We start from the raw sequence: 23,469 nt of genomic DNA, 5'->3' as shown, positions 1-23,469 counted from the left end.
CCTCTAGACTATTATATGAACTCAGAACAGAATATTTTGCTGACTTAAAGTCAGGACCTTATGGACTTTGTCAAAAAGAAACTTGCTCCAAAGAGACAATCTGATAGAAAGCAGGCTGGTACCCTAAATCATTTAATGAAACTTAGTTCCCGGTAAGAGGTAACTGGCTACAGAACTGTGGTGTGTGTCTGACTGGTTAAATCTGCTTGTCTGGAAAATGAGTAGAGTACAAGACTGCTCTAGGTATTCAGCTATAAAAGTGGTTAATAAGACTTATAGAAAATTTTGATTATGTTAGAATGCTGAAAGGTTTGTTGTTGTTTGGATTTTTTTTAAAGTCGCAGTACAAAAAGCTAGTTTGGATAATAAAATGGTAGGTGAAATTTCAATAAGTAAAAATTAATGCATGTGCAGAAGGTTGATGACAAGCTCCAAAAAGAGATATGCATATTTATGTGCACCTAATTAACTAGCTACTACTCTTGAAGAAAAATGTATAAGATTTATTTTGAGTTTGCTGCCAAATGCAGCAAAATGGTGCTTTTGCCAAGCACCAAATAGGAAACATCTTTGGTGTACATTCATGGTATATTTGCGTCTTGAATGTCAGAGTTTTAGTTTCTTCCTCTCAAAAACATACCACAGTATCAGAATAATGACAGTATGGAGTGTAATGGTGTTTCCCTATTAAGCATCCTCAGTGCTGGACCGGAGTAAAAGACTGGATTGCCTTAATTTGGAAAGCATGTGATTTATCAAAGATATATAAATCATGAATGTTAAGGGGTGGAAAGTATAGAAAATAGGAGTACCTCAATGAACCTGTGGTGCTTTAAAACAACCTACAAATAAGGCTGAAACAAACTCTTAGTACACCTTACATGCTCTGTGGCAATAATTTCCATAGTTGAACTCTGGACACCAAATATATATGTGTACAAAAAGAGAATCATCAGTGGCTGTTAATGATTCAGATTAACCATCAGCTTAGCAGGCATGTAAAAGAATTTGGGAGTTAGCAATCTGTACCTATATCTGTATCGGTAGTATCTGTACCTTGTCTTCATTTTTTTTTTTTCCTCAAGTGTTAGTAATGGAGGAAATAGTGCAGAAAAATGCAGAATCAGTGTATCAATTCAAAAAGGCATCTTGATGGAACTTGGAAAGGCTGGTGAACATGCAGAAAATTCTAAATTATGTGTCCCTGAGGATTAGAGTCAAGGAGGGTGAACCCTAGAAATTTATGTTGTTGTTTTGGTTTTTTTTTTCCTTGCAGTGTTGGTGATAGGGAAAGAGGGAAAAGGAGGAGACTTTGATGCAATGTTCTTCAAACTGTGGAGGTCAAGGAGAGGGGCCGAAGGCCTTCAGAGGCTGAAAAATTTGCTGAGAGTTTGCAAAAAGATTTTCTACCTAAATATTTTAATTGCTTGAAATCTAGTACTTTTCAGTACTTCTTTTCAGTAGCGCTTTTTCAGTAGTGAAAAAAACCTTTTTTGTAAGTTTCATCATATTTTCTAACTTCATACTGAAACTTATCAGACTTTATTTGATAGTTATTATAGTTATTTTCAGTATCTATGTTCATGGCTATTTATATGTCTTTAATCTGATTTTTTCTGGCTAGTACTTTCATCACTATTTCTCTTTTTTCAGTATATCTGTATATAAAAATTGTCAACCATATTTTGGTGAACTCTTGATATATATATGCACTTAACATTTCATGTATTGCAAATATTAAGGTTTTTTTAACTGAAGATTTAAAAATCCATCCAGTCATTTTCATGCACAAACAGAAACTGGAAACTGTCTGGAAACACTCAAGCCCACTTGCCTTTGAGTTAACTTGGCTTAAACAACATTTTCAAATAACTAGAAGAATATGTCGTCTTAAAAGTATATTTTCTGAAAAATCATTCGTTTTGAAGGTGACCTCTCTTTTAGTTTAGGTCTCAGTTGGTGAAGCTGAAATGTATGGAAAGGTTTTGTGCTATACAGATGAATGAGTAAGGAAGGCATAATGCTGGGTACACTGTTTAGCTTTAGTTCTGTCAATTTCCAATATAAAATACTGTAACTTAGTGTTCCTAACACTGTACCTCTTTACATAAAGCTTGTGTGTCTTGGGAAAAATCACCAATTAAATAAACCCAGTCTTTCCTCTTATACTTGCCCTAACCTACATCTTCTATGATTTTTCTCTTCTGACTACGTTTTAGTTTTTTAGCATTCTCCATCATTTTGGAAAAAGCATTCACCACTGCACTCTTCACAGTAGTATGACAGTATTATTCAGTCTTCTTTCTGCATGTCCTAACATCTTGTTACCTTTTGGTTTGTTGCTTCCTTTACATTCTCGACTGAATTGTATATGTTGTTCTCCTGTGTTTTAAGATAATCAGAACTCCTGCTGTTTGTATTTTAGTCCCAGGTGCCAGATATTTTGAGGACCTAGACCATGCAAACTAAATGGGTTTTTATGTATTAATATTGAAGTCCATGTCCATATTCCTTAGGGTAAAACTGTGAAGCTCTTTTCAAAGCAGAATGTTTTCACCTAATATATTTAGAGCGGTATGTACAGAATTATAACTTATTTGGGGAAATAGTGTTGGGTTTGTGTTAACAGATGGGAGCACAGTTAAATTAAAAACAACAACCGCGAAAGTTAGTAGGACTAACTTTGATAAGTCTCTGACTAGGTGCTGAAATGTGTGTTTTGTGGCTGCTATGTCTAGCAGGCAGTGTTGGACCTCTTGGAGAAGGCAGATATCTGAGCCTTTGATCTGAAACATGCTTTCATGTATAAAGCCATTTAGCCATTTCCATTTTCTGTTTTGCCACTGTCATCTGCACTACTCACTCAGCTTACTTTTTTTTGTTCTTATAACTAACTGACCTGCTGTTACATGTCACATTTTTCTCCTTTTCTACCTATTACAAGTCCATCCAGGAGAAGGATAAAAAAGGGAGCTGGAGAGATGTGACATGTACCTGCCTAAGTTATTACATGGCCTGGGCCAACTCTTACTTCTGTCAATCTTGTCCGTTGTCCAGAAAAAAACATAGAAAGTATTAAAGACCTTCACTTAGTAGATGTATATTGTATGGGTATCCCATCGTTTCAGGCCTGTTGCTCATATTTTCTCTCAATAAGCTTACTTTAGTCTCATCATAACTTAACCATAATTTGCCAACTGTTCCAGAGAAGGATATTTCCAGTACAGCATTGCCTCTGTTGATCCATCCTCATTTGCTTATGGGCTAGTTTAGAAGCCTCCTTTCAGTTTGTTTTCTCTGAAGAATGCATTTGTTCTCCTTCAGAAACATATCAATACAGTGTTGAGACGCATTATTTTATGTTCCATTAGTCTGAAGCAATAACTGAAGAAAATAGGTGTTTGTGTGATGTGTTGAAGTTAATGGTTTCTGCTGTTTCTATCCCTTCTTCTGTCTTTTGCAAAAACTACTTTTGTAAAAGCTGGTATAATTTTCTTAGCTTCAAAGCTTGGAGTAAAGCTTGGAGTATCATTTGGAGTAAAACTTGTAAAACATGAAAGTGTACAAAAACAAGCTTCATCACTGGGGAAAAGATCATAGCAAATTTTACTGTGAAGTTTGGATTCCTCTCAAGGAGAATATAGGATTTTTAAAGGAAGAATAGTTGGATTGTTTTATTGGTAAAGTGATGAGTAGAAGAGAAACCGTAGATTTGACTTCTCATCTAGTTGTGAGATTAGAGATTTTTCTGTAGACCTGGCTTTCTCCAAAACTTTTGAGTCCAAATGAGCAATTCCAGGCCAAAAGCTCACTTTGAAAAAATGTTAGGTAACTGCAAAGCCTTTTAGGTTAGGAAGAAACTTCAACTACATTAGACTTTCTTAATTTTTAACTAAAAATATAATTAAGTCAGAAGTAGATACACAATTTTACAAGAAATGTCATTAGATGACAGCACTTTTGAGTTATTCTTTGCCTTTTTTTAGTCATATTTAATATGGATGATGGTAATTTAAATATTATTTTAGTCTCTAAAATGACATATGCTCTTTTATGAGCTATAAAACCTGATGATGCTTGCATCATAAAGGTGAGCAAAATAAAGCATAAACAGGTTGTGCATATATTGCAAACAATAATGGAATGCAGAAGCATGTTAGAGCTTCCTTTGATTCCATAATGAGAGTTGTTGTCTTACATCAAGGTAATTAATTATTGAAGAGAATATAGAAAACAAAGTCTTCAAGATTCACAAGCCTGTTCATGCTGATGTTTCATAGTCCATGGCTACTCCCTTTTCCTTTTTGAATTCTTAGCTAGGACAAAATGAGGGAGTGGTCACTTCTGTCCTGGAGGTGTTTGCAAGTGGGGAGAAACTTGCCATTTCATAAGCATCAAACTCCAGAGGCATGTTCCTGATCTGTACTTCTCAACTTGTCCTGCTGTTACAGCTGTAGTCTTCATTTAAGCTATCTCTTTCCCCCAGTGGGCTTACTTTCTATTTCCTGTGATAACATATGCTATGAATAATTTCTGTCTTGTATATAAATGTACCAAAGTAATATTTTTAAATTGAATATTATGATTTAGTATATATTTGTATAGATTTTCTCTAGTGGCATTTTGTTGGACTGAGATATAATGCCCAGACAGCTGTTTGGCAAGGGGGATCATATATTTTTCACCCCCATGTCTCAGTTTTTCGTCTCTGTTTTTCTCTGGAGATTCTGTGTCCTGCCCAGGATGACAAACATAAGTTTAATTAATGACCAGTAGATTACAGTAATTCTCTAGCTAGGTTGCACTTGAGAACTGGTAATTCTTCTAAGTTGTTGATGCTGTCAGGATGTATACTCATAATATGGCTATCTTTTTTTAATATGCTTTACCAAAGTGTGCCAGGTCCATCGCTAAAAGTGTCTTTTTGTATGCCCTCCATCTTCTAGTTTGTCACAGTTATTTGGTGTTGATTGTAAGGAATGACTGTAATTACCTTTGGAAAGGTTGCAATCAGTATTTTCTTTTATACTTCAGGTTTTTTTATTGTTTCTTTTTAATAACTATTTTTCATTTTTACTTTTTGATGGCAAAATTGAATCATGTAGAATGAAGTAGCTGGGTGGGAAGAGATGGGTTTTCCCACAGGGAGCATTGGATCACCTTCAGGCCACAGTGAGTGGCTCTCAGAAGGCCACGGGGCGTGTGTCAGGCAAACCCAGCAGAGCAAGCTTGGGCAGGAACATCACAAGCCTGAAGTGAGAAGCAGGGAGCAGTAGCCAGCTAGATCTGAGGCACCAAAGGAACTCCTGGAGTTTGCTGCCACTCAGAAAGTCATTGATCTAATAGAAACACAGGTGGGAGCTGTCTTCAAGGAGGCAGTGCAGACTCTATTATTTGAATACTGTTTTGGAGTCACCTTTTGACAAGTCTGCTTTTCCCAAAATTAGATCCTGTCTTTCATGTATGTGAAGAGTAACAAAGATCTTTGTGACTGAGAATTGTTACTCCACCCTGGAAGCTTGTTCTTGAACTTTCTCATTTGTCACCTTCAACCTCAATTCTCTCAGGCTGTCATATCTGTGGAGAGGTTGTGGCTGTGGTAGTCTGGTCCAACAGCTTCAGAAGTGAAGGGAACAAGCTTTTCAGTTCAAGGTTCATCCTTAAAGCCGTTCAACTTTATTAAGAAAGCATGTGGGATATTTCACCTGTCAAAGATAGTTCTCCACTGGTACTTAGATTCTGTCTTCACCTTTAGATTGGATGCTGCCTTTGTAGTAGTGAGAGCCTCATTCTTTGTCATAGTTGAACCGTGACCATCAATCAACTAAATCCCACACGGCTGGAGGAGCTCACTCTAGCTCGGTGGTGGTGGGAAGAGAATAGGTGAGAAGACTCATGAGTTGAGATAAAGACAGTTCAATATGCAAAGCAAAAGCTATGCACGTGAAAAAGGCAAAACAGGGAATTCATTCACCGATTCCTATGGGCAGGCAAGTGTTCTGCTATCTCCAAGAGTGCAGGGTAACAGTGACTTAGAAAGACAAACACCCATCCTTCTGAACATTACATACTTCCCTCAGCTTTATTCTGTGCACAGTGTTCTATGGTATAGAATGTCTCTGTTGTTCAGCTGGGGTCAGCTTTCCCACTTGTTTCCCTTTACTACTGGGAGGAACTCCCAATCTCCTCACTAGTGGAGTGGGATGAAAAGCAGAAAAGGCCTTGGTTGTGTGTCAGCACTGCTTAGCGGTAGCTAAAATATCCCTGTATTACTAAGACTGTTTGCAGCACAATTCCAAAACAGAGCCCATACCAGCTAATAGGAAGAATATTAATCTAGCCAAAAGCAGCACGTCCATCACCCATTATTTTGTGTCTTCAGAGCCAGAAAGCTAACACTCTCTGTGTATATCCCTTATCCAAGCTGCAGAATGCAAAGTCCAAACATGAACATTAGCTGTACCTTTGATTTTTTGATTCTACTGCAAGATATTTAAGAACTGTTCTAAGAGTTTGACTATCTGGCTAGATGTGTAGGTGGGCAAGCATGAAGGCAGATCAAGTAACGTTAGGGAAAAGTTTCTATCCATTTTATCTTTCGGGGGCTCCTTTCACACTTCTTTTAAGCATACTACTGTTCCTGCAGCCTAAAGGCAAGTTGTTGATCTATTCTTCTTCATGCAGTTGAATAAAGCCACGACTTCTTGGGTTTTCTCTGTGTTGCTTTATGAGTGCCTTTAGTGCTAATTATGATATATGGATGACATACTTGGGATTGTGGATAATGAAAAGATGCTTCCCTTTTTTGTTATTTGTAAATACTTGCTCTGGGGAACAAAGATACAATTATATTATGCAATCATAAAACTCTTTAGCTTGCACCATGTGTGAATAATATTTGGCAGACAAAACTTTATGAAAAAATGTTACTTTGAGGCTTATTCCCCTAGAACTCATGCCTAATAAGAATGTTACTCACATTATCAGTGATCCTTTGTCTGTTCAGTGTCAAGTTACCTCATCTCTAACAAGGAGCAGAAAATGATGACATTTAACTGTGTTGCTTTTTATCCAGCTTCACAAATGAATTAGCTGTTTCAGAGTTCTGTGTAAATGGAAAACATTAATTTCACCAGTGAGTAATTCACTGATATGTGTGTGTGTGTGTGTGTATATATGTCTACAGTTCAATATTTATTTGGAAACCTCTAACATGGTGCATACCTGCTCCATAGAATGACATGTTACAATGTATCTTGTGTTATTCACTTAGCACTTGTCCACATTATGCTTCATCCATTACCTTTCTGAGAGTTTGGGGAAAAAAATAAGTAAATTCAAATACCTTATTAATGTCTAAGTGTTTTTCAAGAAATGAACAAGTATTTAGAAGGCATCTGTTTTGTTTTACTTGTGAAAATCATCCATCTGAGAGACACAGACAAGTGGGTATGCAGAAGTAGGTCCTGAACAGTCACTTAAAAACCTTTCACTCACAATTTGAGTGGAATGGCTATTTAGACCAAATTGAAGCTCTGTGAAATCAAGATTAATACTTGAGACACTAGAACTTCAGGTTGAAATATTCAGGGATATACAAAGCACTTTTGGTTTTGTTCAGTTTTGCCTGTACTATTAAGGTGTCTTTTTGACTGATAGATATGAAAAATATTAATAATTAATACTTTGGTATTGCATGAGCAGGCTTAAATTTTTAATTAAGATACAAGATATGTAGTCTGTTGTTGTAGTGTGAGTGGTGTGTAGAAATTCTCAGGTTTGGGAGAGAAAGCTGTGTATTTATTAATTCTAAAACAAACTCCAAGTCTTTTATTGGCTTCAGATACTGGAATCTCAGAATAAAATTGCCTTGATCTTGGCAATGAAAGGATGTTTGAGCTCCCAGGCACTAGGAAAATATACTTTTTAAAGTCATCTATAACAAAGAAAAAGTTGTAAAATATTGATCCTTGCTTAGCACTACCCCAGGACAACCATGGTTGCCAGCTTCATTCTGATCAAAGAGCATTTATTTACTTCAGAATAAAATAGTCCAGGCTGGAAGAAAGCCTGGATGAAACATGAAGCATGTAATCTGCAGGTAATAAGATACATAATAAAAAGATGCTGACAAATCAAGCTTATAGGTGGGGGTTTTATGTGTCCAGTAAGAACAGTAATTATGAAAGATGGATGTACTTTTTCAAGAGGAGGGAGTGCTTCCAGAGAGATTTTTACTGTTGAGTAGAAGCTGTGGCTGGTGGTTTTATCTCCATTTTGTTGCATTTTCATTCTTAGCCCTGAAACTGTTTGCTGTTGACAGAACAGCTGCAATTAATTGTATTTTTAATTATGGGCTGATTTATTTACAGATCTCAATAGAGAATGACTACCTGGGACCCAGAAGAATTGAGAGTCTGCAAAAAGAAGATGCTGATTGGCAGAAAAAAGCTCACATGGCTGTGCTTTCTATTCAAGATCTTACAGTTAAATATTTTGAAATAACAGCTAAAACACAAAAAGGTAATTATTTCCTGTCATCCTATCCATCACATAAAAAATTAAATTATTTAATGTTTATTATGCCTATGTTGTACCATGAGTTATTTTTTTCATCAATTCTTCGTGAGGAAAATGCAGTTATCATTCCTATTTGTTTTTTCTTCTGTGTCTGTTTGAATCTTTCACTTGTAAACCTTTTCAGAACATCATCAGCAGTGAACAGAATAGAAATTTTAGGTAGAAGTTTTACAGCCACTTTCTCAATGTAATTGTATTAGTGGTACTCTGTATTTGCAAAGGATTTAGGAGCATAGAGTCCCTGGTTCATTCTGTTTTCTGTATTGGATATGGCAGACCCTCATAGTAAATGTTAATTGTCTCTCAGTTGATTTCCTTTTCTAGTCTTCCTTGCCTTTCAGTAATTTTTTTCATAACTAAGCATTAAGCAGCACCTCATTTTAACTACCCAATGAAAGCTGCTCTGTTGTTCAGAAGCCTTCATGGATACAGCCTTGGCTTTTCTGTGTTTGAAGAGTGTGATGGTTTCACTGAAAAGTGGTACAGTAAAACGAGGTCAGATGACTTGGTGTGTACACCCATGCTCTCATCCTTGTACCATTTTAACTTAAATAACCAGTTTAATAGGGCAAACAGACCTTTTTCTAGTTCACTGACAGAGTTTGTCCTGGTGTCCTCCCCTGCCTAACTGCAGGTCCCTGTTTCTTTCTTTGCCTTGGTGATAGTGATTGTGCAAGATCCACAGGAGAAATCCTTTTTTGACTGGTAGGTCTCTGGTCATCTCTGTACATGACTGCTACATCTGACTCAAGAGATGCAGGGCACTGCAAATTTACTCTGTTCAGTGACCACCCAAGTTAATGTGAAATTTCACCTTACTCTGACTGGATGACTTAATAGGTTAGAGCATGTTGGAATAAATTTAATTAGAGGAAATTCTAAATGTACTAATCAGCTTTGCTCCTTTTCTAGTATGACATAGGCAGCCAGTAAGATACACTACTAGTTGACAATGCATATTTGTAAAAATTTACTTGTTGTTTTTGTTCACCTGATTTTTTAATGTACAGCAGTCAGGATTTGGGACAAAACCAGTGGAAAGTGACAGGCCTGAAGGCTGATTACAGTGTAGATCTTTAAAATACAGGTTGCTTACCTGTTTTTTGTGTTTGGAGTTTTTCTTGGCCTCCTGCTGATCGCAGGGTAGTCTTACATACCCAAATGTTAACAGACGGCAGAGGAAAAACACATGAAAATGTAAAGGTGCTTCTTATTACCTAAGAACAGCATGTAATAGCATGCGGAGACTTAATGCCACCCCTTTGATTCAATTACTTTTGTGGCTTTTGCTTTGCAATGCTAAGTACAGTGTCACATGACCTGTATATTAACAGTGGTGAAAATCTTGTATGTGTCCACCTAGATGTTATCTGGGGCCCAAGAATAATAAATTTGAATCACGCAAGGGACTTCTGCGTTTTGAGTTAAAAGATAGATGTTGTTTTAATGTCATGCAGTGTTCTTACAGAATTGCACTTGAAGTTAAGCTGAAATATTTGTTTTAAGTAGTATTTTTTTCAGTCTTCAGATTGACTTTAATTTATGACTGTACTATAAATGTTATTAAGGTAAGCTGGAGACTTTAGTAGCTGATAATTGGTGGTTATAGAAGTGGGGAAAATTTGGGATCCTGTTCAAGACCAAATAGTTGTATTAATGAGATTTTTATGAAGTACAAACGTGTGCATTTTCTTTGCAGCGGGATCACTAGTGTTTGAAGAGTAGACTAGTAAGATGCCTGCCTCTTTTTTTTTCCTTTCTGTAGCTGTGTACGATCGAATGCGAGCAGACCAGAAAAAATTTGGTAAGGCAGCATGGGCAGCAGCAGTGGAACGTATGGAAAAGCTTCAGTATGCGGTTTCTAAGGAGACTTTGCAGTTGATGCGTGCTAAAGAAATCTGTTTGGAGCAGAAGAAGCATGCGCTGAAAGAGGAGGTAAGTTTTCATGCCAGCAAGTAGAAAATTAAAGCGCACAGAAAGAAGCGATGTTAGACAAATGATGTTGCAATGTAGGTGTGGTGAGTTTTGTGCCACTTACGTATGTTTTCTGCTTACCTTTTCCTGGTTAGTCAACCAGAAAGACAGTTTTTACTGTAAATGTTTACAGCCATCCACTGGGATGAGTAAAATGAAGATAAAGGATAGGACAGAAATTGGCTGCTGTGTAATCTACAGTTAAGCTCTGAGACATGACCACTTTTTCAGAATAGCTCTGACATTCCAGATGGAAGGTGTCTAACCACTGGTAAATATATGGGTAGCTGGATGGTTGTGTTGCACTCTTCCTCTGCTTACCTTAATTACTAAGGTAATCTTCCAGAGGGGGCTGTACTAGTTACAGTTTTCCTGAGGAAAGAGTTCATGCATGAAACTGTGCTTAAATGCCTTAGCAGGAAAAAAATCCACATTTATTGGATTTTATGATGTCTCAAAAGTAACAGTGTTTCAAATTCTCTTTTAAACTTTGCTACCAAATGGATGTTTGATGCAAAGAACTTTCTGTCATACTGTTAGTGTGTGTTCTAGCAATTAGATGATTGTTTTAGGAGAACTTTTCAAACGTTTCATCAGAATTTGACTAAACTGATGGTGCTGTTATGAAAAGGTTATCCAGAGAGCTCACGACTTTAGCACTGCAAAGGCTGGTAGATTTGTAAGGCTGATAGACTACGTGTCTATTTTGGGAGCTTCTGTAGAAGACAGCTTGATCTCCAGGGAAGAGAGAGTACATGCAAGACCCAGAGAACAAAAATAGGTTTACCGCATTTCAATGCTCTTTAGATTTGGAAATCCAAGAGTTGTCTGAAAACCTGAGTTTATCAGGCTGTTGTCATTCTTAGTCAAGAGTTGATGAGTCAATCCAGCACAACTAATTGGAAATATATTGAATATTTTCACTTAGAGTAACTGTGCATCTTCTTTTTGTGGCACATTTATTTTTTTCCCTGTTGAGACCTGTGCATTTTCGTAGAATGAGATCTCAGTCTGGTAAATGAGTGAGTGTTTGATCTGATATGCTCAAGTATTAGGCACTGCACAGGAAAAGAAAGGATTCCTTGTAGTATACATCAGGATGAAAGTGAGCTATGAGTTTGGGGCTTTTGGGGACAGAGAAATAAGGAATATCTAATGGCCATGGTGCTTTGGGATGGTGTATTACAAGGTATAGAGAGCTCTCAGTCTGAGTATAGTGACAGGGAGATAGCACTAACCAGGTTCTGCTCTGATATACACCATGTCTTCTGAGAATGTAAAAGGTTTAAGTATAAAGAGTTGAATGTGAAAAACTTGACTGGGAATCCCATCTTTGCAAAGAATGGTGACAGTCTTATAAAGATAATGTTTGTAGAACTGAAATACCTCCTGGCAAATCATTTAGCGACTATATTCTAGAAGATAAAAACAGGATATTTGTTTGAAGATACTAAAATGCTCAAGAAATTAATACACCTGGATGTTAGCTGAGAAAAATGACAATTCAGAGCAAAGACGTGATATGACTTCACTTGAGGAAAGTGTTTGTGTTCTATGGATCTATGGTCTATGGATATTTGAACATGCAGTCTTGGAGAAGAAATTTTGTGCAAGGGCATATTGTAGTAAAAGAAGGGGAAATAGCTTTAAACTGAAGGTGGGTGAATATTTTCAGAAGAAATTCTTTGAACTTTGAAGAAGCAACACTGGAACAGGTTGCCCAGAGACGTTGTGGATCAACATCCTGAGAAGTGTTCAAGGCCAGGTTGGATGGAGCTCTGAGCAACCTGGTCTAGTAAAAGGCGTCCCTGCCCTGTGGAAGGATTAGAACTTGATGACACTTTAAATTCCTTCCAATCCAAGCTGCTCTATGGTTCAATGAACGCAGCCACTCTGATTGGTATAGAGGCAACAACAAATACTGTGGAGATTAAATTATTTTCTTTCATTAGTGGAGAAAGTTGTGACATTACAGGAAATTGAACTTGGATCTCCCCAATTTAGAGTTTTTGTTCCACCAGTGTGGTGTTTTAACCCCAGCCAGCAACCAAGAGCCATGTGGCTGCTCACTTGCTCCCTCACAAGTGGAATCAGAAGGGTTGAAAGCTAGAAAACTCATTGAAGTAAAGACAGTTTAATAGGGAAAGCTAAAGCCAAACATGTGAGCAAAGCAAAATGAGGATTCGTGTCTTCCCAGGGGCAGATAAGCATTCAGCCACCTCCAGGAGTTCAAGGCCCCATCACAGGTAGCTGACTTGGGAATATGAAACTCCACTAACTCCTAACGTCCCTCCCTTCCTCTTTCTTCCCCCCACTTTATATACTGGGTGTGATGTCACATGGTCTGGAATATCCCTTTGGTCAGCTGGGGTCACCTGTTCTGGTTGTGTCTCTTCCCAACCTCCAATGCACTTCCATCTTTCCTGCTAGAGTGACCATACAAAAAGCATATAAGACCTTGGCTCTGTGCAAGCCCTGCTCAGCAATAACAAAACCATCTCTGTATTATCAACCCTGTGTTCAGCACAAACCCAAAACACAGCACTAAAACAGACACTGAGAAGAAAATTAGCTCTAGTCCAGCCAAAACCAGCACAGCTGCAGAATGCTGCCCCTACTGTTCCCATGTTAAATTTGTGTTTCTTTCACGATGTTGATCAACCTGAGAGCTACCAAGGATGCAGAAAATTAGTAGTACAGATTAGGTAAAAACTCATAAGAATTGCTCTCAATTAAGAAAAGAAATTTTTAACAGCATATATGGAAATATGTCCAAAAGTGATTATATTGTTTTGAATTATCACACATTATGAGTATCTTACATGAAGTTTTAACATAAATTGTTGAAATTCAAGGTCTTTGTTTTACTTTTTCATGGGGAGCCATTATGTAGCTAGGATATCTGCCCATGAATCATACAGCAGTACTGATTTCCCATTTCTTTTGCACCTGAAACTGAATAAAGTGGTGGGGTACCCCTAAAACAGAGCAGGTAACTAACATCATCTGTAGTGTATGCTCTTTGTAGGGCAAAGGTGCAATTGTCAGATGCTAAGGTCCTAGATCAGACAGATACATGCTGGTATTTCTTACATAAGATCTGAATGGCTGACTGTATTAAGCAGATAAATCTTGTTTGACTGAATGAAAGAGAATGGTTGCAGTTCACTTAGGTTGTGTGTTACTTTTCTATTCAAACATATAATACAAATGAGTACTGAAATATATATAAGTATTTTAATCTGTGTTATTTATTCTCCTGTGAAGGACTCCAGAAAGAACAGAACAACTAAATTGTCTTTACAGGATGATCAGTGCATGTATTTATCCCTGTTTGCACATCCTTTCACATTTTTTCCTCCTTTTACACGTTTCCTCCTTTCACATTTCTCCTTATATGGGTTTAAACTGTAGCTTTCTAGATGCCTACTTCCAGACTTGGGATTGAAGATAGTAGAATTCTAATTTAATTATCTTCAGGGAATCAAGTGGTAGAGTAAAAGAATGTGTGTAGTGTTTCACACTATGCACTGTATGACTTGACACTTGACAGTTGCAAAGTGTAATTCAATGGAAATTGAAAATTTGCAAATTGCAGTTACAAAATGTAATTCAATGGCTTTATTTCATTGCCATGTAGAAAAAAGTCAGTTATTAAAGGCATCTTAAAGTGTGTGTCTGGTCAGGACATATCTTAGGGACTTGCTGTGTTCAATTTTAACGTGTTGCATTTACTGTATCAGACAGTATCTAGATGTAATAATAAAATCTGTGGTTTTGTTCTCATAATTATCCCGGAGTTGTATGGTTTTTGTTTGTTGTTTTCTCTTTTTATTTAGATGCAGAGCCTGAAAGGTGGTACAGAAGCATTAGCCCATTTGGACCACTTAGAAGCTGATTACTATGATCTACAGCTTCAGTTATATGAAGTGCAGTTCGAGATCTTGAAATGTGAAGAGCTGCTACTGACAGCACAGCTTGAAAGCATCAGAAGATTGATGTCAGGTGCTTCATTATTTCAATTAATACAAATCTGTGAAAGATAATTTTCTTCCTAGGAGTCCAGGGGAGCCTGTGGGAGTGAAATGAGAACAGATTCTTTGCCATGTGAAGAGCTGCAAAAGTACTGTGAAATTAAAATTTACACCTGTTTATAAGGCATATACATACACATAAAGAAGTTCTGGTATGGTTCTCATTGCCAGTATTTGGAAATTTGCATATAAGATATGCAAACTATGTATGTTTGAAGAACTAAGATGAGGGAGGAGGAGATGCCTTAATTACTGGACTTGTCTGAAAATATGCAATATGCATTGATATTGCTCATTTTTTGAAAGTGACGGGTTTTCAAAAGCTATATCTGCAAATGGGATTCCTTTTGCTACACTTGAAGCTCATATTGTTATCTCAGATTCAGAGCAGCAATGAAAACCTTATGCTTCCAGAACTATCCTACTACATCTCATGTACTTAGAAACTGTGGAAAGAGTACATGTAAATCATACAGCATTTTTCAATCCAGTTCTATCCTTTAGACCTTTTCATTTTTAATGTTTGTATTTAAGCAAGCCTTGTTTTGCTGTTTTTAAGAGTGTAGGGGTTGAATAAAAAATTTTGCTATGGATAGAAAATTCTCCAAAGAGAAGTTTGAAGCTGGACTGTATTTTGAGTTGCCACTGGAAAGGGAGAAAACAAAGGTATCACAGATTTGTCTCACTGTAACAGTTATCTCCACCTTTATGGCTTCTGATGGAAACAACTATAACTGTATGCTTGGAACATAAGGGTTAGAAATTTTGTAAATGAGTTACAGAAATGTGGCAGCTTTGACTGGGTAGAGAATTGGTGCTTTTGAGGTAGATAGATTTTGGACTGGGAAATCAGACATGTAGTTTTGGTACTGAAGATGTCTGCTTATTTATGAACTGAAAGAAATCCCCTGAACAGGAGATAGAGAAGATGTGTATCAAAATCCTTTGTCTTTGGTGTAGTAATAGTAAAACATCTGGGCTGTCAGAGACTAAGCTGTAAAAATGTCACAGGGCAATATAATTTGTTATTCATGTTTTCTCCAGAAATCTCAGAAAAGACCTCAACCCACCACCTAATCCAAAATAAAACCCTCAGACACCTAAACCATCACCCTATTCCTTCCCGCATGGCAACAAAACAGTTCACCATTCCAGAATGGCTTCCTTTGCTATTTTAAATTTGTAAGATACTGCTTAATAATAAATCCAAAACTATCCCATAGGACAGAAGATGAAAAATACAGTTCCTAAGTGTCTGGGAATTGTTCAACACGTGAAATTACCTTCTCAGGCTTTCCTTAGGTAGACAGAACAATTAATGTGAAAAATAATGTGATGTGCAAGTGACTACATATGTTTCAGACTATTCAATACCAAATCTGAATTCAACCATCTAAAACATTTAGTGGTCTTTCAATATGTGTTGTTTCCTATGACATCAAAAGAAAAGCATGGACTGTTAAACTTTATTTTTGAAGTGTGCTGATAGTCAAGTAAGAGACTTTGATTTTGCACATCTGTATGATTTGAAATTTCATGTGTGTAAGCTGAGTAGATGCTGTTGCTTCTCTCTAGTCTCTGACTGTAGTGGTTCTGCAGAGATAATTCAGAGAATTCTCGACTAATGTTCTGAGAGCATGGTTTGAATTGACTGCAGTTGGCTGTGACCTAGAGGAACATCTTTGTAATAGATACATCTTTGATAATAGATTGTCATATTATGAGCAGCACTAGTCATTAAGCAAATACCTGCATTGAAATTGAAAAAATATGAGTTTGTTAGGTAGAATTTACAATTTCTGTTACTCGTATGAAGTATGAGTACATTCTTGTCAAAATGGTTTTGTGATGAGTGAACTTCTATATTTCTGGTTTTAACTTTGCATTAAAGTCTTGTAAAGCAAAATTCAGGTGTAAATTCTCCCATTTTATAACTGCATGATGAAATATAATTATCAGACATGAGTCTTCTTCTTACTCAGTGGTATCTCAAAGGCAGTTCCAGTGACTTGACAGTTACATATTGGTGAAGCTTTACAGGGTTTTTATTTTTTAAGCTGAGTGCTGAAGTAAAGGGACTGTTTGGTATATTTTACTAGCTTTTCTTTTAAGGTGAATATCTTGCTGTGCTTTATTGTCTGGTCCTGCCATGGCTTCTGCTGAGCTGAAATCAGCATGGCAGTCGGAATTCTGGTTGCAGCAGAGACTGTACACACAAATTACATGAAGTGACAACTTCATGACAACAGCTTTTAAAATGGACTGAGGAAAATCCTGTGCCTTTCCCCAAATAATCAAGTAGCTGAAGTAGGAGAAATTACAGTCCTCCTGAAAGTAGTTGAAAAAAAGGTTTGATATTGCTGTGGAATAGACACTTGACAGACATGCCAGCTGCATCTGCCCGTTTCATACAGCAGTAATGCATTTCCTTCTTGCTGTATGACAAATATATCCTACTTTGTATGGCAGTGGAATAAGAACAAGAGGTCTTCGCTGCTTCTTCATCCCAACATCTTCAAGGATTTATATTCACCACACTTTCCTTCTTGGCAACAGATGAGAAGGCAGCATTTAAAGATGAGCTCAGTGTTATTCCAAATATTTCACTCAGGAAGCTAAAAATCATGAGTGTTGATAAAACTATTAGTAATTACCTCCTTTTCAGGCCTATAATGCTTTGAAGGATTGCCTTGAAATTGCCCTCCCTCCCAGGAGCGGTGACTGGGACATCAAAAACCTGTGAGAGGGTTTTTGGTGTCCTGTTGTGTGAGTCCCTTACATGAAATTACAAGTTGGTTGTAACAGAAGAATCTCATACCGAGGACTTCAGATAGTCTTGTCTATCCTGAACTTCATGGTGAAGACTGGAAAAAATTGCTACACACCTTGGGTCCCTTGTGAGACCCAAAGACATGCATGGGCATTGTGTTCAAATTAGGCTGCACATTCTAGCTGTACGTTTAAAATTGCATTTGTGTTTTAATACTCTGAGCTTGCCTGAATAGCAGGCTGAGCTTCACTGGTATTAATTTCTGTTTTTCATAAAGACCTTAAAGCTGCACAGTGCCTTGCTGTGTAATGCTTTTCCTCTGACCTATTGATTTTTGGTAGTAGTCCTCTGAAAGGGCTGTGGCATTCTTCTGCATCATATCTTGCAAGTCAGTGGGAAGGTTGTTGTTGAGGAATACAAAATGTTAATCAAATGCAAACCATTGATTTGATTTTTTAATTTTTTTTTTTTTTGCTGACATCTTTAAAACAGAGAAGAGAGATGAAGTGGTGTATTATGACACTTACGAAAGTATGGAAGCCATGCTTGAAAAAGAGGATATGGCAACATCTGTACACTTGCAAAAAGAGGAGCTGCAAAAGTTACAACAAAAAATCCGCCAGCTGGAAGCAAGGCGTGGACGTATTTCAGCCAAGAAAGCCTACCTCAGAAATAAGAAGGTACTGTTTAATTGCCTTTTTTTTTTTACATAATTAGCAAATTTAATAAAACTTCAAAAGGTTTCCTTGCAGATACAAGTTTTCCAGAACTCTTGTGGATTACATTCAATGTTTGCTAAAAGTTGTTTTGCAGAATACAAAATAAAATAGCATGTATTATTATATCGATACATTTAAGATTCTGTTTACCTTTCTTGTAGCTGTAAAGGAACCTTCAATTACTTTGAAGTCAACAAATAGAAATAAGTTTATTAAATAATCAGAATACTTTCATGCAGGAAGTCCATGCTAGAATGAATGTTTTTAGGGACAGTAAAAGTATCGGCATAGTTTTGTATATGTTTGCCGGAAAGAAATTTCAAGTGTGTTTCTCACTAGTGAATTCTATTTTCATTCTCTTACCATCCTTTTAAACTTATGTCATGTGTTGTTGATACTCTGTGTTTGGCAGATCTATATGAAATGCGGTCTGTATTCTTAATTTATAATTCTGGGTGTGCTATTTAGGTCAAAGTTTTGGGAGACCATTGTAATAATTGTTAGAAAATCAGTTCCACCCCACACTATGTGCTGTGAAACTATGCAGAAATGTCAGTTGCCAGGCCTCATTCTGGTTTAGAGTGATTGGTCGGTTTGGTTGTGTGTTTGCAGTCATGCCCTTTATGTGAAAATGACCCCTTCATATAAAGAGTTCTAGCAGATTGACAGTAAACCATTCAGGTTTTGCCTTCCCTTCATAACTAATATATCTGTTTCTGTATTGTCATGGTTTGACACTGGCACGATGACAGTGGCCCCATGAAAATACCTTCTCTCGGTGTCTACTGTGAGATGGGACCAGGAATAGAGCAAAGCAGGCTCCAGCTTAGGAATAGAAGGAAAAAAAAACTTTATTAACCTACAATATATAAAAGAAACACACAAAACTCAGGATGAAAACCTTCCAAACATTCCTCCTTCCCCCAAGCAAGTTCCCAATGTGTCACAGTAAGACAAAACCTTGGACTCTCATTCAGTTGCCACGCCTCAGATCACCAACTCTCAGTCCATCAACACCCTTCAGATAATCAATTCTCAGTTCATGAAGAGGAGTCCTTCTTGCTCCCATGTCACTCATGGCACCACCTGTAGAACATCTGCCATCGTGACCTCTTCCGTCCATGTCCAGTGCTCTCACCACTGCACATGGACCAGAGCTGCTTCTTCTTTTCCTTTTAAGGATGCTTTGTCCAGTTCCAAAAATAGCACAGTCTCTCGCTTTTGGGACACCTGTCCCCCCACAAATTTCACTCCCTGGGGCCGAGGGTTCTCAGTACTGAACTCTGTTGCCTCTCAGCCATTGCCTCCCCCTGGATGTAGTCTCTGTGTCACAGGAAACATGGTTCTGTCCATGGTTATACAAGAAAAGTCCAGTTAAGGCCACTCCATCATCTCCTGCCACCTAGTATTCTTCTCTACTCATTCAACTGCAGGAGGATCAGCCTTTGCAAGGTTTCCGCCATCCAAGAAAAGGGTTAAAAGTTTCAGGCCCTGCCTGTCCAGAACTCCCATGGCTACCGGGCACCCCCCGTTCTCGCCACCGGCACAGACCCCGGCTTTCTCTCTCCCCGCCTCCCTCTCTCTCTCCCCCCCTCTCCTGGGGGCGGAGTGAGGAGAGGGTGGCTGCCCGATGCCTCTTGGTGCTCCTCCGCTCTTCCATCCTCAGGGCCCAGGCTCAGCTCACCCGGCCGCATGGCTTCCCCTCCCCTGCCCAGCCGCAGCAGCTGGGCAGGGGGGAGGTCTGAGCTCTTTCCCACCGGAACCCAAGAGAGGTTTTCCTGGGAGTTCTCTGCTTTTAACCCCATATTCTCAGAGGCGTATCCGTGGCCACACCAGGTGCCAATATTCAAATCTGAGCACCTATTGGTTTGACCACAGCATCCCAAAAAACTCACTTCCTCTCAAACCATGACATGTATCTAAATCTGAAGCATAACAGAGCAAATGAAAAGCTGTTTATATATAATTTTATGTATTTTATTTTTTGTATTTTGTCAACCACTGCCTGGTTTCTAGTTAACCCAATATGGAGAAGACTGCAAATGAAGTATTAGAAGAGAGGTCTCCTGTTAGCCGATTATGTGAAGTAGCTTGCTTTGTCATTGTGTTTGTTTTACATGAGTTTGTAAAGAGAAAAGGTATCAAGAATGTTGTTAGTATTTTAAGAGAATTTACCTGTCGTGTTACGCTAATGTACACAGGCTCTAGTATAATAAGATATTTTCTCCTGGATATGAGAAGACATTGCTGACACCTTACAAAGTAGACAAACCTGTTTAAAAGTGATAACCTGTTTGCTATTCTCTGCTTAACTTACTGGAGTTCACAGGTCAAGAAGAAACTCTGAAGCAGGAGTAGAGATTTTTTTAGCATGCCCATGTATCTGTATAATGAACTAATCACCTTCAGGGGCTCATTTGTTTCAGTGTTGTGCTATGATAGAATACCTTTTTAAGCTGAAGGAGTTGGCTTTGGCTGTAGCAGGAGTATCAGCATGCCTGGTTGTGCACTGTGACAAGATGCAGAGCTGTGTGTGGTAGTGTTGCTTTTCTGCATCTGCATGCAGACTGGTACACTTACATCTTGTCAACATTGTTCTGGGATAGCTGTGGCTATACTGCTTTCAGGACCTGAGGTAATGTCTCCATGTCGAATTTGGGCATCATACTGCTCTCAGAACTAGTTCCAGCTTTCATACTTATGTCATTGCCCAGCATAGTATTCTCTGCAGTTGAGTGCTGTAGGGAGATACATAGCCTCTAAGAAAAATCACACAGTAGAGCAATGTGTGCTTAAACTTACAGGAGAAAATAAATTACCTTTATTTGAGCAAAAAGAAAGGGCATAATCTGTTGTGTGCCATTGTGTAGCACTTGTTGGGCAGAAAAGAATATGGCCATTTTTTGGCTTCTCACTGCTGGATAACACAGAGTCCTTCTAAGCTTTCTGGCAATTACCTGGAAATCAGAGCTCATAGACTTGTCTCATTTCTTTAAGCAATCTTCGCATTTTCAATGGCTTTCTAGTGATACTGTAAAACATTCATGAATGTTATTTAAGGCGCCTGATGTGTGTACTTGTATTTGTGGGTAAAAAAAGTGTTCTTGCTCTGAAGTATTGGGAGGTTAAGTATGCAGAACTGAGATACAGATGGGATACAAAAGCAGACTGTAGATGGTGAGAATGAGGGCAGTGATGACTGAATGCTATGTGGAGAAAAGTGACTTTTTGAGGGTGAATATGGAAAGTACATACTGTGTGGTAAATCTGTGTCTGTCTCAACTAAGAAACATTTATTGTTGAACTGAGATGAGAGTGTGCTTATTGCTTTTCAGATTGTATTCCTGACTTCGTGTGTTTCAGCAAAGTATCTTAAAACAGGCTTTTAAACCGGTGTTCTGTTTTGGATTGGGTTGGTGAGATTTTGGTGGCAGATTGGTGGGGTTTTTCCTTCTTTTTGGTTGTGTTTTTTTTTTTTAAGCTTGTCAGTTCTGTAGATGAAAACAAAAGGTAAGCTATGCTCTAAGTGGTGTATAGGACAGTCTTGCGATATGTTTAGAAATTACAGTCTTTTCTCATTATCAAGATTTTGGCAACTGAAAATGCCCTTAGGAGAATGTCTCCTTTCTAGCAGCAGATATCAGGATTAAGGAAACAATAGGAAATTTTTCTCTGCCATCAGTTTTATTTTTTGGAAGAAGGTAATTTCATCATCCAGGTATTTGAAAATTTTTCTATTGAGGAGATAACACAGTGAAAGGGAATAAATTACTCTTTGTCGAGTAAAATTATTTGTAATTTAAATATAAGCTTCAGTGACTGTAGTCTCTATTTTGTTTTTCAGATATTCCCTCCCTGATTTTGCAGATGATGTATTAGTTTTTCAGTGATGTTGTCAAATAATCGTATTAAGCTTTTATTTAGAAACTTTCGTTAAAGGCTTATTACAAACATAATTCAGTCATGACTCTTGAATAACTGAAATGGCATTTTAAAAATTCACAATTTTACAGGGTTTGATATTTTTCCACTGTACTACCACGAGTATAAACTCTTCATTCTCTTTTTAATACAAATCTCTTTGCATTTGTTGAACAATCATTTCCTAACGTTCTTTTGTGTTGATGACAGTGAGTTATTAAAAAATAAATTTTTAATAGCAGTTTAACCGTTTTGTCCCTTACTTCTAGAGAGTTAGCTGTAGATTTTTCATGCAGGAAATTACTGTTATTATGCCAGTCTACCCCCTGCTGGCTGCACATTAGTATTAATTAGATAATCATATGGAACAAGCAGCTACTGGTTGGTGAAGCTGTTTGGGGTGTGTTCATAATGTGTGCTTTCATCTAGGAAACTTCCTCACGTGCTTTTGTGCTCATTTAATAGGACATCTTTAGAAAGCCACATTTTAAAGCACAGCCTGTGCCAAAATAGGTGTTACGAAGATGCAGTGACAGGTGGGAAAGGCTTATTGGTGTTCTGTTACTAACTTCTATTACAACAACAGCAGCATAAGGCCGTAACTACACTGAATGCTTATAGTAAAATATGGTTTCTGCACATGAAAAGCTAGCCTTTTAATTGGGATAGTTAAGCTGAATGCAGGGCTAACTGGAACTAGTTAGATATAATACTAATGCAGATCTCTTTTACATATATTCCATGTTACTAGTCTTACACATTGTAGTTCATGCAGTGACAAAGGTTGAAATGGTTCCTCAGCTCTCCCTTTTTTGTCTCTTTAATAGAAGTACAACTTGATACTGTGAAATCAGTCAACTGATTAAAGAAAGAATGAGTATTATCTTGTTGCTTTCCCAGTCCCATACAGTTGATCAACATATTTCTTGAGGTGTTGCTCTCACTCGACATAATTTCACAAGGAGGTGGTAAAATCATCCCTGAAGGTGTTTGAGAAGTGTCTGGATTTGGTGCTGGATGATGGTTTAGTGGTAACAATGGCAGTGCTGGGTGGACAGTTGGACTGAATGATCTTAAAGGTCTTTTCCAAACTTGATGATTCTATGATGTGTCTGCTTCCCAGTGCTTGGAAGTAAGGACTGCCTTGCACGTGCAATAGACCTACTCATACACCCAATTATTATGTTTGGTTTTGTTCTTTTGGTGTTTTTTGCCAGAGTTCACTGGTATGTATTGAACTTGTCATCTGCTGTAATCATCCAGTTAGTTTTCTTACAGCTGCCATTTGGGTGTTTTTAATTTCATCCTTTATTTGACGTCCCTTAATCTTGTCTACAAGTAGAACCCTGCATTTGTCCCTCAGAAATTGCAACCTTTCCTTTTTTTCTTAGACCATTTCAGTAATTAATTAAGATTATTCAGATTTCTGACCCTGTCCTGCAACATGTTTTCAGCCCCTCCTAATTGTTTT

General features: G+C 37.7%; 1 protein-coding gene across 1 annotated transcript in view; it reads left to right on the top strand.

Moving 5' to 3' along the window:
* Window positions 1-23,469, top strand: part of JMY (junction mediating and regulatory protein, p53 cofactor) — a 69,357-nt gene that overhangs the window by 23,460 nt on the left and 22,428 nt on the right. The window contains exons 3-6 of the mRNA XM_005492148.4: window positions 8,373-8,523; window positions 10,346-10,515; window positions 14,394-14,559; window positions 17,851-18,038. Coding sequence (XP_005492205.1) covers window positions 8,373-8,523; window positions 10,346-10,515; window positions 14,394-14,559; window positions 17,851-18,038 — 675 coding nt within the window. The remainder of the gene's footprint in view (window positions 1-8,372; window positions 8,524-10,345; window positions 10,516-14,393; window positions 14,560-17,850; window positions 18,039-23,469) is intronic.

Source organism: Zonotrichia albicollis, chromosome Z, assembly GCF_047830755.1.
Source record: "Zonotrichia albicollis isolate bZonAlb1 chromosome Z, bZonAlb1.hap1, whole genome shotgun sequence".
NCBI classification, from domain to species: Eukaryota; Metazoa; Chordata; class Aves; order Passeriformes; family Passerellidae; genus Zonotrichia; species Zonotrichia albicollis.
The sequence above is the reverse complement of the archived record's forward strand: the minus strand, read 5'-3'. Positions and strand labels throughout refer to the sequence as shown.